General features: G+C 41.8%; 1 protein-coding gene across 1 annotated transcript in view; it reads left to right on the top strand.

Moving 5' to 3' along the window:
* L3MBTL2 (L3MBTL histone methyl-lysine binding protein 2) overlaps positions 1–20,269 on the top strand; it is a 1,942,600-nt gene that overhangs the window by 15,040 nt on the left and 1,907,291 nt on the right. Inside the window, exon 2 of the mRNA XM_044087125.1 lies at positions 2,703–2,886. Coding sequence (XP_043943060.1) covers positions 2,703–2,886 — 184 coding nt within the window. The remainder of the gene's footprint in view (positions 1–2,702; positions 2,887–20,269) is intronic.

The following is a 20,269-nucleotide window of genomic DNA, read 5'->3' on the forward strand; positions in this document are numbered from 1 at the left end:
ACACTGGCCGACAGATTCATTGGCAATTCCCCCCCCCTCCAAAGGACCAGTCACAGTACCAGTAGATTGCCAGGCACCCAGTATTACTGCTGTACAGGGTAAAACAGCACTGTCCAAAGCCAAGAATACAGCCTGTATGGGACCTGAGAATATCCCTGGCTGTGTTCTTTATGAACTACAGAGTGAACTGGCACCTCACCTGTGTGCCCTGTTCATTCACAGCCTCACCTCAGGCTTTGTCCTTACTGAATGGTGCACTGCTATAGTCATCCCTCTCCACAAAGGAGGAGTGACTACAGACCCTGGGAACTATCACCCCATTATCCTGACAATTCTGATATGCAAAGCTGTGGAACGCATCATCATGGACCTAATAAACAATGGTATAAGGAATCTCCAAACTCTGGATCCCGCACAGTTTGGTTTTGTGAAGGGTAGATCATGCCTACTCAACTTGGTCGACCACTTTGAGTCTGTCACCATAGCTGTGGATGAAGGCAAGGTGCATTCATGCAGCCTACCTTGATCTGGCCAAGACCTTTGATACCATTCCCCACTCGGGAATCCTAGAAAAACTCACTAATCTAGCCCATCAGCCCCTATATCACTAGGTGGTTGCAAACTGGCTCACAGGCAGAACCCACATTGTGAAAGTAGCTGACTCCAAGTCAGACTTCCGACCATTCACAAGTGGAGTCCCACAGTTAAGTTACTTGGTCCTCTCCTGTTTGGTATGTACTTCTCAGAAGTCCAGTCCAACACAAAGGGGCTGTGGCTAACAAAGTTTGCAGACGATTGCAAGTTGGGAGCCATTAATAACTCCTCAGGTGATGTTGAAATCATACAGAAAGGCCTGACTGAGACCAACGACTGGTGTTAGAACCATGGCCTTGAGCTCAATGCTAAAAAATGTTATCCCCTTTGCGAAAATCCCAGTTCCCATGAGCTACTATATCGATGGTAGTCCACTGAACACAGAAGCTGTTCCAACAGATCTGGGAACACAGGTTGACAGCAACCTCTCTTTTGACTACCACACTGCTACTGTGGTCAGAAAGATCTTCTGTGTCGCACATCTCATTACTAAGGGTTTTGCATCCAGGAAGAAAGAGGTCTTTGTCTCTGTCTACTCTTCCCTCATTAGGCGAATCATTGAGTACAATGCCATTTTTAGCATGTACCTAACTAGCACCTGCAACAACTGGAGAGGCCACAAAAGTACCTCACAAAAGAGGATCCTAGGCCTTAAACACTTGTCCTGTATGGGCAGACTCAAAATCTTGTATCGCCTGCTTAGAGGTGATCTCTGCTTGACGTATAAAGCCATGTCTTAGCCAGCTCTGTTAGAAATGCTGCATCTAATGAAATCCCAATCCCTCCACACCACACACTACAAAGACCTCAACCTCATTACCACAATCAACAGAATGTGCTGGAGGGACAGGTTCATAACCCAGAGACTGCCCATGTTAGGGAATAGACTTCCCATACATGTCAAACAGAGCACCTCACTGGCCCTCTTCAAGAGAAATCTTGATGAGAGGATGGGAAATAGAAAATTCACCCTGGGGATCAGTCCAGTGGCTCTGCTTGGGTGGCACGTTGGCTCCAGGGCCATTAGCCTAGTACACACCTCTGAACCTGTAAGGGTTTGGTTGCTGTGACCGGCCTGTTGAAATGGACAGGGAAAGGTGTCAGCTGAAATTGCTTTGGATTGTGTTCATACTAGTTTTTTTGTGGCTTGTGGTGTTTTCTTTTACCAAGTGTTAACAGGGGTTTTATTTCGTTATGCAGCTGTCTATAACAAATGGGTTTCTGTGAATTTTATTTCCGTATACAATCTGAAACTTTTAGGTCATAATTTAGCTTAGCTACTTGCAAAAACTAATTTTGCAGTGTTGTCTCTGCAACATGAGCAGCCTTCTCTCAGAATAAACTGTTGTAGTCTTTGAAAAGATACTACATCCGACCTTTGCCAGGATTCTAAATGCAACTGTTTTCAGAGATGTAGACTAGCTTTCCCTACCTTAGACTTCCTTTAGTCTTCAGATGCGAGAAGAACATGGTGTAACATCTGAAATTTAAGCAGTGTTTACTACTTCTGAAGTGCTAGTAATGTACGTAAAGTCATATAATGAATGAAACATTGTCTATGGGTAAATTTTGGTGCAAAGCAGCTCCTCCCACTCGCATTGTAAATTTTAAATCACTTCTCTGTTGCTCTTTACATCCTTACTTCTTGAATCTTATTTTCAAACTTCACCTAAATGTTTTGTATGTGTGAATTTTATTAGCTGTGTAAAAATTGGTGTGTTTATTCCTATCTACCAATACCTTTATCTCAGTGTTGAATGTGTGCTTTGTTTGGTTTGTCTGTTTAACTGTAGTTTTAAATGTTTGTAATTGTTCTCTTAGCCATATGGCTGTTGACTTAGCTGAAAAAGATTTTGTGCCATTACGCCCAATCAGTTAAACAGTAAGTAAATAAAAAGCGCACTTTCCAAGTAGTGGCATGTTGCAGTATTTTGTTTTGTATTTGGAGTAATCCAGGTGAGTGTTTTTGTTTAACTTTGTATGCTCTAGAGAGGGGTTATAGTGTTTAAATTTTCATTGAAGGGTACTGTACAGCAGAATATATCTCAGATGCCTCAAATAACAGCAGGCAGTATGACGCACCATTTTTGTGGGTTTATATGTTCTAGTGTGATGTAGTTCATGAGGATATGCATTCCTTAAACATTTCTCTTGATGTCATTTTGCAGGGTAAACCACCTACTAGAAAGGCAAAAGTATTGCACAAAGCTGCATGGTCTGCAAAAATTGGAGCCTTTCTGCACTTTCAGGGAACTGGTCAGCTGGCAGATGGAACTCCTACTGGACAGGATGGTAAGATAAATAACAGATGCATTCATCATATGACTGCACACAAAATAATTAAAATCAGCTGCAGTGCTTTGTAACTGGGCTGCACTGTGTCTTTAGGAAACTGTTTTATTAATACTCTGTGTAGCTTATTTTGTGAGTGTAGTAAATATTTTGTTAATGTATTTCCTGTTAGTGGTGTAATTTCATGTTATAATCACAGAACAAAATGAACGGAGTAACACACTTGCTGAAGCAGAAATGTATTTATTACGAAAAAAATAAAACTTGGTTGCCAAATAAATCTTGGTAAGCGCTTCATCAGACCATAGACACAGATCAAGTGGTAGTGAAACTGCTACCCAAGTTTTATTTATTTGGCAACTAAGTTTTATTTGTTTGGTAATAAGTACGTTTCTACTTCAGCCAGTGTGTTACTCCATTGGTTTTGTTCTGTGATTATCCCATTTTTCCTCCAACTGTGTATTTGTCTTAAGTCTGTGCAATTCCATAGTTTGTAATTTCATGTTATGCTTCAATGCTCATTGTCCTATTTTCCAAATGCACCTTTCTCTGTACACAGTATAATAGTTTATTTTTTGCTTTTTGGCATGGCAAAGAGAGAGGTGTTGAAGGAATAAGGCATATAAAGAGTTGTATAAAAGGTTGGACACTAAGGAGGGAGAAAAGGACATGTACTGATTGGTTAGACAGAGTGACCGAGCTAGTAAAGATGTGCAGCAGGTAAGGGTGGTAAAGGATAATGAGGGAAACGTACTCAAGTGAGGAGAGTGGGTTGAGCAGATGGAAAGAGTACTTTGAGGGGCTGATGAATAGAGAATGAGAGGGAGAGAAGGTTGGATGATGTGCAGATAGTGAATCATGAAGTGCAGTGGATTAGCAAGGAGGAAGTAAGGATAGCTATGAAGAGGATGAAGAACGGAAAGGCTATTGTTCCAGATGACTTACCTGTGGAAGCATGGATGTGTTTAGGTGAAATCGCAGTAGAGTTTTTAACTAGATTGCTTAATGAAATCTTGGAAAGTGTGAGGATGTCTGAGGAATGGAGAAGGGTTTTGGTACTGATTTTTAAGAATAAGGGTGATGTGCAGAGCTGTAGTAACTACAGAGGAATTAAATTGATCAGTCACAGCATGATATGGGAAAGAGTAGTGGAAGCTAGCTTAAGAAGGGAGGTGATGATTAGTGATCAGCAGTATGGTTTCATGCCAGGAAAGAGCAGTACAGATGCAATGTTTGCTCTCATTGTGTTGATGGAGAAGTACAGAGAAGGTCAGAAGGAGTTGCATTGTGTCTTTGTGGATTTAGAGAAAGCATATAACATGATGCCCAGAGAGGAGTTGTGGTATTGTATGAGGAAGTCGGGAGTGTCGGAGAAGTATGCAAGAGTGGTACAGGATATGTATGAGGGTAGTGTGACAGCGGTGAGGTCTGCGGTAGGAGTGACTGATGCTTTTAAGGTAGAGGTGGGATTACATCAAGGATCAGCTCTGAGCCCTTATTTGCAATGGTTATGGACAGTTGACAGACTAGATCAGACAGGAGTCCCCGTGGACTATGATGTTTGCAGATGATATTGTGATCTGTAGTGAGAGTAGGGAACAGGTGGAGGGATACCCTGGAGAGGTGGAGATATGCTCTAGATAGAAGAGGAATGAAGGTCAGCAGGACTAGGACAGAATATATGTGTGTGAATGAGAGGGAGGATGGAGGAATGGTGAGGATGCAGAGAGTAGAGGTGGTGAAGGTAGATGACTTTAAATACTTCGGATCAACAGTTCAGAGTAATGGTGAGTGTGGAAGAGAGGTGAAGAAGAGAGTACAGGCAGGATGGAGTGGGTGGAGAAGTGTGTCAGGAGTGATTTGTGACTGACTAGTACCAGTAAGAGTGAAAGGGAAGGTCTACAAGAGGGTAGTGAGACCAGCTATGTTATATGGGTTGGAGACGGTGGCACTGACAAAAAGGCAGGAGTCCGCGCTTGACATGGCAGAGTTGAAGATGTTAAGATTTGCACTGGGTGTGACGAGGATGGACAGGATTAGGAATAAGTATATTAGAGGGTCAGCCCAGGTTGGAAGGTTTAGAGACAAAGCCAGAGAGGCAGGTTTACGTTGGTTTGGACATATGCTGAGGAGGGGTACAGAGTATATTGGGGAAAAAGATGCTAAGGATGAAGCTGCCAGGTAACAGGAAAAGAGGAAGGCCTAAGATAAGGTTTGTGGATGTGGTGAGAGAGGACATGCAGGTGGTTGATGTGACAGAGCAAGATGCAGAGGACAGGAAGAAATGGAAAAAGTTGTTCTGCTGTGGCGACCCCTAACAGGAGCAGCCGAAAGAAGAAGGCTTGGCTTATTGGTGAAAAGGGTCTTCAGACTGGTTCACTAACATGGTTAAATAATTAAATAAAAAAGTACTGGGTCTTCTCATATGTACAACAGCCTGCATTTGTTCCTCATAGGATGCTGCATTGTCATTAGAGTCTTGAAAGCTCCAGCTCTAGTACTTGGGACATGCCTACTGCAAGTACAGATCTTTGCATCATGTCTGATGAAGCGGTAGTGATAGTGAAATTCCCACTTTAATTGCAGGAGAAAAAAAATATTCTGCGTCCCCCCTTTGGTCTCTCACAGGACCTGCACTAACTTTTTGTATTGTTGAAGGACAACAAAAAGGAGTGCCGCAAGAGACAAATTTTGAATCCTTTTACCAATAGGAGACAGTATGGGAAGCTGAGGTCTGCCTAACTTCTCAATGGATAACAGCAGTAGAGTTTATTTAATGAAGCCAGTGGACCCCATGTTCATTGCTTAGCATGAGCCAGTGTGAATGTGGAAGAGGGATGTGGCCAGATGCAGTCTTCAGTATCCACTGATTTATTTAGTAACTAGACTTCTACCATCTTGTCATTTGTGATCTCTCCCTTTGCATGCTGAGGATTAGCCTTATGCCATTTGTCTGCTGATAATGCAGAAGGTAGTAGTAGACTTATTTCCGAGGGTGCCATGTTGTTGGGGTTTGAAGGTTGTTTCCAATGTGAAAGTGCAAATTACAGATACGCGTGCTGTAGTGAGGAGTGGTTGAAGTCGAGCCTAAAGTAAATTCTACAGTTGGAGGAGTTACCTGCTGTTTTCTTACCTAGTTAGCCTTTGTTCATTCTCAGGGTGTTGCGTGTCAGAGAGCTTTTTTGATGTCTGGTGACATATGACTAAATGTGTGGTGATAATTTTTAAATGTTCATCATTCTGACTGCTGCAGTAGCCTTCCAGAGAGGGATGGAGTGAATTTTGTAAAATGTTAAGTACTGGCAGTTGTAAATTCTTGTTCTGTGTTGAGTACTTTGCGTAATGAGAAATAGCATTAACTTGGAGATAAAATTTGGTATATTGTATGGGGTACAGTGACTATATTTCCTTAAACAGTGCATGAAGACTGTATGGTAAGTTTGTATATGATAAAGCAGTAGAAATCTCAAAAAAATCTTTCAGATATAAACAATTGTTGTGCATATTTATGGAAAAAAGTTTAGATAACATCTTTTCCAGAGTAGTATTCTGAATGATCTTTCTTAACTGGTCAGCCATTTCAGTCAAAGATAATAATTGTAAGCCTAATCGAAAATGAGTATGCAGGAAAAAAAAGTTGTACATAAAAACTGTTCTTGATGACATTGGTTAACCTTACCAGGCCCATTCTGCAGAGTCGTAACTGGCTCAACTACTGCCCTGGGCCAGTCCCTGAAATAGTACCCCACTGCTTACTCAAGTAGAAGAGCCAAAAAAAGGAGCAGCTCTGATGCTGTTCTTTGCAGGCTGGAGTGCACATCCCCTCCTTGCTGCAGCTGTTCATTGGAAGAGAAAATAGTAGCTCTAATAAACTGGTTATGGCAGTCTCAATCACAACTCCCTCCTTGCTGCAGCTCTTCATTGGAAGAGCAAAAAAAAGTTGTTTGCAACTTGCTTTCTGCACAGGCATTTCTGCTGGTACAGAAAGAAGAATGCAGGAACAGCACTTGAGGATTGCAACCGGGATACATGCCCTGTTTGCCCCACCCTTGCTGTGCTACTGCCATTTTCTGCAAACATAAAGGTTAGCTTCACCGTTAGCCATAACCAGTTCTGGTTATGAATTAATTTTCAAGCATCAAACGTAGTATTTTAATTTACACATGACTGACTTTACCTCTATGAGCATGAATAAATATTTACTGAACCTTAAAAACTTGAAAGAAGCAGTAAACCATAACCAGTCTTTGCAGATACTGTCATGTCATATTACTATCATCAATCAGCTTAAAATATCTTTAAAATGTAAACAGTTATGATGCCTATAATTGCCATACAAGAAAAGGAATTTAATGCTCACCAGTACAGTGGTATTTTTTTTAATAGTTTTTCAAAGTTGTTCATCTATTTAAGTTAAAAGAAAAAAAGAAAAAAAAAACTGCATGCCTAACCAAGGTAGAACACAAACTTGTTTGTGTCTTTTGGCTTTTCCCGGTTAGGGGTCGCCACAGTGGAACTCCGGTCCGCTAATGATTGGTAGTGGATTTTTACGTACCGGGTTACCAGCCCTGACGCACAACCTTCAACGAAGGTAATTCTCGTATATAATGAAACCCGGTTATAGTTAAACACATTGGTTAACTTCTGCGTGTGTTTTAAAAGCAAATGCAGTGGTAAGTTTCAAGTGCTTTTAGGTTCTAGTCATGCATTCATATGCATAAAAATCAAGAAAATAAAAATTATAAAAATATTATCACACACACCACTGTAAATCACTCCTAGAATTAAACCAACTTGCCTTTATTCAGCTGTCCACATTGCACAGCCTTATTTTCAAGCCTACTGCCTGCCCTCCACCAGGGCCGGCCTTAGCTGATATGGCACCCTAGGCGAAGTAGTACTCTGGTGCCCCTTAAGCTCCTCCCATGCCATACTCATGAAACACCCCTACGAGACACGCCCACAGGTAGGTCAGTCCCCAAAAAAGCCACTCCAGTCATTCACTCCCCAAGAAAGCCAGTCCAGTCATTTGCTTTAATTATTAAAATCATGGAAGAAAGTATACCTTGTAATGCAGTTTAAACTGCAAGTGAAGGTGGAAATTGCATTTAATAAACCTGCTTTATCTGTTGCTCCTTCACACATACATAAAAGTCATGTCTTCAGAAAATAGAAGCCCATGTGCCTTGGTTCAGAGGGTTGCTTAGGTTAATCTAAACAGTTTACTTTCACTGAGCTGTAAGGCTCGCTCTCCTACCCCAAAGTAAATTAGAGTAGCGACCTCCCTGTGTACAGTAGCTTAAGCTAGAATAGTACAAACACAGCCATGTGTAATCAATACAATCTCACAGTGAAAACAGGCTTAGCATGAACAGTAAAATTATCTGCTACTGAAACTGCATGAAAACCCATATCTATAGAAAATGCATCTGGTCTGTGGATGATTAAGTTTACATTTGGGCTGTTTTCAAAAGACTCCTTACACACATTTTTATGGCCATGCATACATGTGTTTTTTGTTTGCAACTTCCTGACTGCACTAAATTATATTCCTTATGGTAATACAGCACCACTTGTTAGAATGTGTTTTAAATTTGTAGTTTTAAGCATTCTTTTAATAAGCAAAGAAACGAAATGTATAAACCAATAATGACAAAACTACCCATTTCAGACAATTTCAGCCATAAAAGGCCACCCAGACTTCTGTCATTACAATCCGTCAATATCACGGAATACAACAATCTCTGCAGTAGAGAAATCTGAACATTTATACAGTAAAGAAATTTGTAACTAATGAAGAGCTGCATTACCACACACTGCTGTTGAAAAAAGCTGCTGCCTTCACTCATCAGTACTGGATAAATGTAAATTCTTCAAGAAGAAAGTTTAGCAATCCAAACTTAATACTTCCCACAACAATGAGTAAAGAAATATTAGTGCAGAAACATATGCATCACCCAGGAAGAATCACTTGGGTTATCATGTTATCCCATTTTCTTTTGGCCATGTTTAACATTAGGACTTTACCATTCCTTTTCTAACTAATAACGTCATTTGTACCAATTGCCTATATTTTATTTAAAGTACCATTTGTTACTATCCTTTCAGCTATGAGACTAGATTTGTCTATTGCACTTGATTACCAAAAGATTGACTAGGCAATAAACTTCTCAGCAGAGGCCCTGGGAGAAAAGCTAAAACCTGACAAATATATATACACAAAAACTGCACGTATTTATATACAATGAACAGGGCTGTATTCACATTGCAATACAGAGTTTCATTCTCATCACATTACAGCATTACTAATGCATTCAAACCACTCAGATCCACAAAAGAAGAATATAATCGCGCATTTACATACAATACACATGGTTGCATTTGTGTTGCAATATACAGAGTTACTTCTCATCATAACAATTAACAGTGGTGGATATCTGTGTGGTTAGTCACAAAATCAAGCTGATTAAAGAATAGTCTTCAATAATGCAGCATGATATACTGATAATTGCAAAAATAAATTTGTATCAACAAGAATTAGTTTACAATTGTTTGGAGAGGGAAAGAGTATGCAGCAGATTTTCATCCATTGGAAAAAAAATTAGGAGGAATTATGGGACACATTAAGCTCAGTAATGATTAAGCTCAATAATGAAGTATAAGGGGAGGCTTAGAGAAATGCAGCAGCACAGCCAGAAGTCTACTAAATGTTTTTTTTTTTTAGTTGTGGTTTAAAGTATTTTAGATTGTCAATTTGTCTGAGAGGGACGGCGTTCTATTTTTTGGAGATTAAGTACAAGCAGTCATCTCCTGTCAACTTGTTTGGTTGCTAGTTGTTGGTGTTTGTGGGGTTCTCTGGACTACTTCTCATCTGGTGTACTGTATGGGAGTATGTATGTTCTCCTTGGGTCCACATGGGTTTCTCCACTTCCTTACCTACCCCAAGGCATGTGGGAGGTTCTGCTAGTGTCTTTGGAGAGTTTTGACCAGGTCCTGATCAATTTAAGCCAGTTTCATTTGAAATGGTTCAATACAGCAGTGCTTTAATTTAATTCAAGATTAGAAGACCTTTGCATTAGCTTTTATATGTCAAGGGGCTACATGAGGATATAGGGGGTTACTCACCCTTACTTCACTTGAGGTTACTGCTTTAAATCAAGTGAATGAACTCAACTGAATAGAACCCAGATTACCATACCTCAGAGTAACTTGCGGGTGAAAGGGAACAGAAACCCCTGGAGACTGATCCTATAAAAGCCTGATCTAGACCTGCAGAAGCAATCTAGCTTCTAGTGATTTCTAAGTGTATATACAGAGGACCACATTGCTGCTTCTAGAATACTTTTAGAACCAAACCCTTTCCAAAGAGCCATTGATGAAGCCAAGGCCCTGACATGCATCTTAAAACTGTCTTGGTTAGTTCTGCTGTGGTGAGAACAAAAGGTAATCTGTGACAATCACTTGGAAATAGCTTGCTTTGACACAGACTGCCACCACTGTATATGGAAGATTTATTTCTCCAAAAGGAACTTATCTGCCCAGCAAATAAATAGCATAAACTGACTGATCCCCAAGACTCCACAGAAGAGCATTCTCTTTGCCAGTAGGAAAGCTCTGAAATGCTTGGCTACCAAACCTGGCATTTAAGGTGCATGCAAAGTAACTGAAAGCTGCCAGCCATTATATCCTTAATACAACCTGTATAGCTTAGACTACTGCAGCCTTGATCAGTATGATGAATATTAAACTGGACGATGACAGCTTGTTTACTATAGCATGATAGAATGCTCTTTCCCCAAGGAAAATGAACTTTAAAGGGCACAAACACAGACTGAACTAGAAATGGAGATTAGCTGAAAATCAGGGTGGTGCATATGCCTTTATACCTGAAGTATAAAGTAAGTGCAGGACTGCTGTCGACAATGACACACGCATGACTAGGCTTCATCAGTTGTGCCACAATTTAGTAAAAGGTAAAGTAGGAGATGTTCATGTCTATGAAAATTTTAATCCCCATTATGAAGTCCATTTGGATCTTTGTACACCGATTTCAAATAGCTTGCAATGCCCAATGTTGGAGTTTCTCCTCTCAGAGATTGACAACCAGAAAGTCTTTACTTGTTCCTACGTAATACACAGCAAATATAAAATTAAGTAATATGGTTTGCTATAACTAGGTATATTATCCATTTTAGTCTTAAGTGAAGCACTATAGGGTTGCACCATAGATCACAAGAAAATATTTTTCTGCTTTATCATCGCATAGTAACTAACCACCACCAGACAACTTTTTCAGGATTGCCAAGAATGTACGCGTCTGTTTTAACCTTAAAACTGCTGTTTTTTTCTGTCCTATGGATCTTGAGCCCATTCACTTTTGATTGGGTGGGGGCCTTGATCCCTACAGAGTGAAAGATGACTGGATGACACTGTCATCCAGACAGTATGAAGGATGTCTATCCCTGGTCTATGCTCAGGCATTCATCTGCTGCAGAGAGGCCTCCACTTCTTCCCAGAGACCTAAGCTCACAAAACCAGTGACATTCATTGTTTCAGAAAAGATCTTAATTGTTCTCAGACCAAGGAACTATATGGAGTGAAATCCTTTTAGTAGCCTCTCTCCTTTAGGCTGTAGGAGTGCTTTCAGTTCTCTCTACCCTACCCCACCCCATTCTAGCTCATGTCAACACACGTACCACAAGGACCTCATATACCCTGTCGGGATGTGCAAGGACACCTTCACAAATATCCCAAGGGCTACCATTATTGCTTTTGAAAGGGACATCCACATGTCCATCCAAGGCCCTCGTTGTCATGTAAGCTTCCATTTGCACAGGAAAAATCTAGCCACTGAAAAACCACCACCAGACATCTGAGATTAAAGAAATGCTTAAATCCAGAAACACATGGAACTAATCAAAGAATTGCCACCAGCACAGCCAAGACAACTTTCCTTAGGAACAGACCATCTTAACATCCTACCAAAAACATTTCTACAAAGAGCTACAAACATTCACAGGTGATGCTACCAACCTCAACCAAATCAATCTGACCATACTTTTGCAAAGTTCTTTAAGTTCTCTAATGAATTTAGAAAATTTCTAACAGATGAAATTCAAAGCCCTGACGAAACAAAACACTAAAGAGTTCAACCAAACCCAAACACCCACACCAATTGTCATTGATATCCATGACTCCCACCCCCAAGATTCCCAACAATATACTTTAGCAGTTTATAATCCAGTTTCTCACTTCAGGCACCTTATTTATCAGGATGTCAAAAACTAAATATCTTGGATACTGTTCTGTCATACAAGTTATCTAAAACTCCCCTACCCATTCCTAAAGTCAGTTCTCTATATAGCCAAACTCTTCTCTGACCGCTATTTCCCCACAGCCTTTAAACATTTTTATAATACCTCTTAAAAATCACAAACCCTAAAGAACACAGTGAAAACAGGCCCATAGCTTTTGTCTTATAATTAAGATCTTTGATAAGCTAATATACAAGCAGCTCTGAGAAAATATAAATACAGACTTCTCTGCAACAAGCAACATTGATTTAGAAACTCTTAGGACAATAGCAGACTTATACACAACAAACTCCATTTTCAGTTACATGATTCAAGAACAAGGGCAACTTTATTGATATAACGAGCTTTCAACACAATCATAATGTCTGTATACAGTTAGCAATTTTAACTTTGGTCTGATTACTTTATCTTGGTTCAGAAGCCATGTCTCAGATACATGTAAGAAATAAGTTTATCCACACAAGCTTCTGTCAATATCGCAGTACCACAAGCAGCTGTGTTAGGGCCACTACTTTCTCTCTTCCTTAATGACCTAGCCATACAACGTCTGTAATTTAACTCAATTATATTCAGATACCTTAATACTAGAATATCAACCACCACCACTCTGGCAACAGTGTGTAAACGATTGCTGTACTTTATGCCACTGGCCAGCTTCAAAATAAGCTAATTAAGTCAAATATTAGGCACCCAAGCTTCCTAAACTCCTTCAACTTGCAGTCGACACACAAAAGGTAACTGGTTATCATTAGTTACTGGACAAAGAAGCAGGAAAAACTCCAAACCCCACACTTTCACTAGATATAAACTACCCCTTTATACCAAATGCAACTGGGCTCCAAGTTAATCACATCTTACCCCTACAGAACATACGGCTATAGCCAAGAATGTATTAATCCTACAAGTAGAATATGGACTGTCTTGGTTAACTCTCCACTCTAGGGCAAATACTTAAAATATACAGTACTATTAATAAAAAATCAGCTGCTTTGCACTACTAGCCCTACTGCAGACACACCACTGCCAGCTTTTATAAAAGGTTAAGTTGCTTCAAGCAACCAAAAGAGCAACATTCTTCCTTTGCTCACAAAATGCAACACTGTCTCCCCACTACCGAGATCAAGACTATAGATAAAACAGACTAACTGCACAGAGAGACAGTCAAGAGGAATGACTAATGCTTACAAGACCACAATTCAAAACATGCACAGGAGAAAGCATTTAAGCCAAAGACAGCCACCTGGAATTAAGTGCCAGCTGATAACTGTCAACTGAAACACTCTTGATGCATTAAACAAATTAAAAGGAGCACCTGTTTACTACCACCAAACTGTCATACTTTAAGGAGAGGTAGCTGTGCACTTATGTCGTCTTTATGTAAATTGTATTAATTGCAATTATTTCCACTCGTACAAAATCACCATTGCTACACACATTTAAATTGTCTGTACAATATATGCATTTGCAATTATTTCCACTCGTAAAAAATCACCATTGCTACACACATTTAAATTGTCTGTACAATATATACATTTGTTTTTCATTTGACTGTCAAGTGTATATATCTTCACGTGTAAATTGCCATGACACATTTAAAAAAGTAAACAAGTATACATACTGTATGTTGCTATGCCCTACCATGCCTGGGTTGTGGCCAAAGAGCAGTCTGACAACCAGTCTTGTGTTTATTTATTTATTTTAAACCAGAAAACAAATCACACACTTAACAGCTACAATCTTGTGTGTGTAATAAACTGTTGCAACAGCTATCATAGGTCTTTTAAACAGTCTAGCAAAAACGTCATGAAATTGTAGTAAAAAGCCATTATGTACACAACAGCAGTTTATCATAGTCATTTCAGCCACAATCTGGCAGTCTAGCAATATGACCAAGGACTTTTATGGAGGTTAGTTATGTCAGTATGAGCCCTGAGCAGAAATATCTGGTGTAAACACTTTTGCAAAACAACATACTCAAAAAGCTAAGGTAGATGAGGAGGGGGAGGAGTATTACAGCAACGATTGCCATTAGCAGCATTAAGCAACTGGTTTAGCGCTCATAATGCACACAGATTTGCAATTGTTGAAACCCCGTAGGCTGACTCTGCCTGCAACAACTTAATCTTAACACTGTTCATTAATACCAAATGCCACTTACAGTTGCTTACTTTTCTCAAACCAAGCACAGGGGAGCACAACCTTTCTGAACCAAACGGCCAAACGTGTAGTGACACACGCACGTTCCTCCTTACAACAGACACGCGTAGCGCGAAGTAAAGATGTTCATCGTGCATACAGCTGCAGTCATTACAGATGGGTTATCCTGCCGTCAGGCGGGTCCTCGGTCGGCCGAATTCCAAAGTCTAGGTCCGGCATCGGTTGTCGTCGCTTCTTCCCTGACGTCAGTGTGGCAGGGGTATAAAACAAGCAGCCAACGCCATTTTCTTCAGTCTTTCTTGCCGCGCGGTGCCAGAAGCAGAAGCAGTTCGCAACTGCCGGTCGGCCAGCTCCTGAGATTTACGAAAGTATTTTAGCCGAAGTCTTCTTGAAAGCCAAGTACCCCACTGGGGAAACTTTTCTTGCCTCAGACCGATGTCAGACAAAGTTAATTGTATTTCATGTGGGAAGCAAATAACGCATAAGGATTTCCACTGTATACCTTGCTTAGGCCCAGACCACGACGTCTCGGCCTGCCGTTTTTGTGCTAGATTCAACAAACGCACTATTAAGCGTCGGGCGGAGTTCGCTCTTCACTTTTTTGGCAAAAAATTTAATTGTATTATGTCGTCGGATACTCAGACTCCAGTTTTGAGCAAAAAATGCAAAGATAAGGACCGACATACGAGGTCCGCACCACCTACTGAAACCACGCTAAGGCCGACTACCAGTTCTCCGGTATTCAGCGAGGCGCCTACGCAGCCCCTGAGTACCGATGACAATGCATTACCGATGTCTTCAGTACCCGAGGTCGCAGGCTCCTCGGCCCCCATTCCTACTACAGATACCGACACCACTCCTGGCGGGGAAACTCAGAATTTAGACAGGCCTGCCATTTCTCAAGGGGTCTTCAGGCCTTCCTCCTTCTCTATTAAAGCCTTCACTAAATCTAAAACAGCCATGAAAACCAAAAAACAGGTTCCTCAGACCCCCTCTCAAGGCACCATGCCTAAAAAACAGATGCTTAAAATGACTGAGGATTTGATTACTCTTATCAGGAGTTCTCAACCCCCCTCTGACAAAAGGCCCAGATTAGAGGAAGACTACCCTTTCTCAGATCAAGCTTCTATTACCTCAGAACTATCAGAGGACCAGGATTATGCCTGTTCTCCATTCAAAGACTCTGATGCAGAGGAGTCTATTCCCTCGGTCTCCCCCCCTGAGGACTTCTCTTTTGGGGAAACCCTGCATACATTGAGGGAACACTTTCACTGGGAAGGCCAAGATTACTCAGATTCCAAGAAAAGGCTCAGGGAATTTCTTCTGCTCCCCCAGCATAGGCCTCTGGCTATCCCTCCTGTTTTAGATATATTGGATGATGTGTACACAGAAGCCAGCCTTAATCCTGATTCTTTGCCTCCAGCTCCTGTTAAACCAGACGGGTATTACCGGGTTCCTGATTCTCACCAGTTCCTATATAAAAGCCATACTGCTGACCCAGAAACTATTTCACAGGGTCCCAAGGGAATTAAGGCCTCTACTGCTAAAAACCATTACCTTCAGAGAGAGATTCCAGAGCTTTAGAAAGGTGGGGGGAAAAGGTGTACACCTCGGCCACTTTAACCATGAGGGCATTAAACTGTCAGTTCCATATGTTAAAGTATCAAGAGTTTTTGATATCTCAGCTGAAAAGCAAGATGACACAACCAGAACAACCAGATTTAAGAGTTGCAGGATTTGTTGCCTGGTGCAGAGCAAGTGGGTAAACATACCTTGCAGTGTGGTTTTGATGCTTTAGAGGCCTCATGTAGAGCTGCTGTTACGGGGTCTGTTCTGCGTAGGCATGCTTGGCTCAAAGAGCAAACCTTACCAGATCATGTCAAAGCTAAATTATTAGATGCACCTCTTCAAAAAGATGTATTGTTTGGTGTTAAAGCTGAGGAGGTGCTAAAGAAAATGGAGGAAAAAGCGAAATCAATGCAAACAGTGAAAGATTTCCTGCAGATACAGCCTCCAAGTTTCAGCAGAAACTGGCCTTCAGAAAATTGGTCCTTTCCAGCCACGGACAAACCTCAAAGGGGCAGATACAGGCGTCCAAGTGGTAGAGGGCAACCTCAAGGATCTTTCAGAGCCAGATAGTGGTAAGCACCAACCCCAAGAGGTGGAGAAGATAGATCACAGTCTTAGAAAACAGACACAATGACTTCCCCCTACAGCTGCCAAGCAAAGCTTTAATGGCAGCACCTTTCGGCGGAAAACTGACATTCTCAAAAAATTGGCATATTGTTACAAAAGACAAATGGATTCTGGACATTATAGACAGAGGCTACAGGTTCCACTTTCACACCCTTCCAAAAATGAGAGGCATGCCAAACCTGCCACAAAATCAAAGGGCAGAGGCACAAAAACAAATTTCAGCGCTCATGGACATGAAAGCAATTCAAGAGGTACCTGCAAAAGAACAAGGTCAAGGGTTTTATTCCAGACTATTCCTGGTACCGAGGAAAGACAAAGATTGGAGACCTATCTTAGACCTATCCATCCTAAACACATATCTACAGGTGCCAAAATTCAAGATGCTCTCATTACAGCAGCTTCTTCCCATGCTGGGCAAGAAGTCTTTGCTGGTAACATTGGACCTCAAGGAGGCATACCTGCATGTCCCTATCAGACAAGATTGCAGAAGATACCTCAGATTTCTTGCAGGTTCAACCCATTACCAATTCTCTGCATTGCCCTTTGGCTTATCTACTACGCCCAGAGTGTTTATGAAATGCCTGGCATCAGTAATCACCTTCTGCAGACTACAAGGGATACAAATCTACCCATATCTGGACGACTGCCTGATCCAAGCGGACAGCAAGGACATACTACTGCAGCACCTGGCGTTTGTAATAAAACTGTTGAACTTCCTGGGATACACAGTCAACAAAAAGAAATCAAAACTAATACCCTCTCAACAAATAATTTTCCTGGGTGCCAGCTTGGATACAACCACCCAGATGGCCTACCTCACGCCAGACAAGCAAGGGCAACTGTCTCAGTACTTCAGAAAAATGGCAACTTACACCAGGCTAACTGCAAGGAAAGTCCTGCAGGCTTTGGGATTCATGGCTTCTTGCATCCTACTAATCCCATGTGCAAAGCTGCATATGAGGAAACTTCAATGGTACCTAAAAAACTTATGGTCTCAACACAGCCACAACTTGGAAGCAATTATACCACTCATTCCATGCCTTCAAAAGGAATTTGTGGTGGGCTCAAGCTTGCCAAAGAAACACATGTCTTCCTTTCTGTGTACCTCAAGCAACTCAAATCATCACAGCAGACGCCTCAGACTACGCCTGGGGAGCACACATGACAGATCAGTGCATTCAGGGAAAATGGACCCAAAAAGAGAAGCACCTTCACATCAACCAAAAGGAAATGCTAGCCGTGCAAAAGGCTATTATGACCTTCAAAGACCTACTGCATCCAGGCCAGCTATTGATAAGGACAGACAACACCACAGTGATGTGGTACATAAACAGGGGGGAACTCATTCATACCCCCTGTACAGGCAAGCCATGACCCTATGGAACACAGCACTGGATTTGCAAATTCAACTACAGGCACAATTCCTGCCAGGGCAGAAACACACTGGCAGACAACCTAAGCAGAAATATGACCGATCCACACGAATGGAAGTTGCATCCTCAAGTTTTCACAAAAGATAACTCCGGCATGGGGACAGCCAAACATAGATCTCATTGCTACCCACAGAAATTGCCAGTTGAAAAAATTTTGTTCAAGGACCTATCATCCACAGGCCTGGAAAGTGGACGCACTTTCCTTCAATTGGGCAACATTGACAGTCTATGCCTTCCCGCCTCTTCCTCTGCTGCCCAAAGTTCTATTACAAGCCAGAGCAGAGAGGCTGAAAATGATTCTCATTGCTCCAGACTGGCCAAGACAGCACTGGTATCCGCTCCTGAAGAGCCTGACACATTCCCCACCATGGATCCTACCTCTAGTCCCTCTTCTGTTGTCCCAGCACAACTACGAAACTCTTCACAGCCATCTCAAAACTCTGAATCTAGCTGCATGGAGAATTCCTTGATTTCCCAACAATTTCTCCTCTCCAAGGAGGTGCAGGATGTCATCTTGGAGGCCAGAAGACCTTCTACTAGAAAGGCCTACTCTGCCAAATGGAAACGATTTTGTACCTGGAATCAAGAAAAGGGACAGAATACTTGGGTAATAAATATACCTCAAATTTTCCAGTACCTAGCTGAGATGTTAAACAATGGACTTTCCTTCTCCTCCATCAAGATCCACGCTTCAGCCATTTCTGCACAATACAACACAGATCCTCCTTTATTCTCTCATCCTCTCTTAAGGCAGTTCCTCAGAGGGGCAAAGAATATAAAACCCCCAAGGAAACCACCAGTCCCTGCTTGGGACATCAACTTCGTATTGGAAAACCTGACCCTTCCTCCCTTCGAGCCAGCTTCTTCATCAGAGTTACAGTACTTGTCATGGAAAACAGCCTTTCTTCTAGCTATCACCTCAGCTCGCAGGGTGTCGGAGCTACAGGCCCTCATGGCTGTGCAACCATTCACCATTTTCCATCAGGACAGAGTTTCCTTCCGAACCAACCCTACCTTTATGCCAAAGGTAGTATCCAGTGTAACTTTGAATCAGATTATCCACTTGCCTACCTTTTATCCTAATCCACAAAACAAAGGGGAAAGACTACTACATTCCTTGGACATTCACAGACAACTTCGCTACTATTTGGACAGGACAAAGCCATTCTGGAAATCTGAGCAACTCTTTGTGTCCTATGCTGCAGGTGCTCAAGGAAAGGCCATTTCCAAACAGACAATTTCAAAATGGATAGCCCACTGCATACGCTTTTGTTACTCATTTCATGGAAAAACTGTGCCTGCATGCATCAGATTCCACTCCACCAGAGCCACAGCTACCTCTACAGCCTTCCTCAGGGGGGTCCCTACCAAGGACATTTTGGAAGCAGCCACCTGGAGTTCAGTGCACACTTTCTCCAAGCACTATCATCTCCCACTATACTCAAAATCTAGAGCGGGCTTTGCCACAGCAGTCCTGCAGGGCATCCTAGCCCCTCCTAGTTCCACTTGGTGCCTACCACCCTTACTTAGCTTTGGTATTCTACCCATCTGTAATGACTGCAGCTGTATGCACGATGAACATAGTACAGTTTTGTACCTACCATAAATGTAGATGTTCGAGTGCTCATACAGCTGCAGTCCAGGTTTCCCTCCCTCCATCCCCTCTTAGGACAGGCCTTATGACAAACACCTTTTCATATAACCTTTTTGGGGTATTCTTTTATGGTGTATTTGCTTGCAACTACTGTTTTTGATTTAGCAACATTGCATCTTTGCATAACATTGTTTGCCTTCCTTCTTGGGGCACCTGACATCTGGGGCAAGAAAAACTGAAGAAAATGGCGTCGGCTGCCTCTTTTATACCCCTGCCACACTGATGTCAGGGAAGAAGCGATGACAACTGACGCCGGACCTAGACTTTGGAATTCGGCCGACCGAGGACCTGCCTGACGGCAGGATAACCCATCTGTAATGACTGCAGCTGTATGAGCACCCGAACATCTACATTTATGGTAGGTACAAAACTGTACTTTTTTTTTTATTTTCTTTATTTTTTTTAACTATCCTGGCCAACCTGCAGCTCTAAGTGGGAGGACGCTCACGTCCCTCCCCCATGGTTCTGGCTTCCGGTTGCATATCAACAGGGCGCGGAGAAGAGCGCAAACTTTTATTAAAATAAATAACGCACTCAAAAACTGCTCCCTTTAAGAGGCTGGCTTTTACGGCGCCCTAGGCGATCGCCTAGTTTGCCTATGGCTGGCCGTGCCCTCCACTAACCACTCT

This window comes from Protopterus annectens, chromosome 1.part1 (genome assembly GCF_019279795.1).
Source record: "Protopterus annectens isolate FY-2018-M chromosome 1.part1, PAN1.0, whole genome shotgun sequence".
Lineage (NCBI taxonomy): Eukaryota > Metazoa > Chordata > Ceratodontiformes > Protopteridae > Protopterus > Protopterus annectens.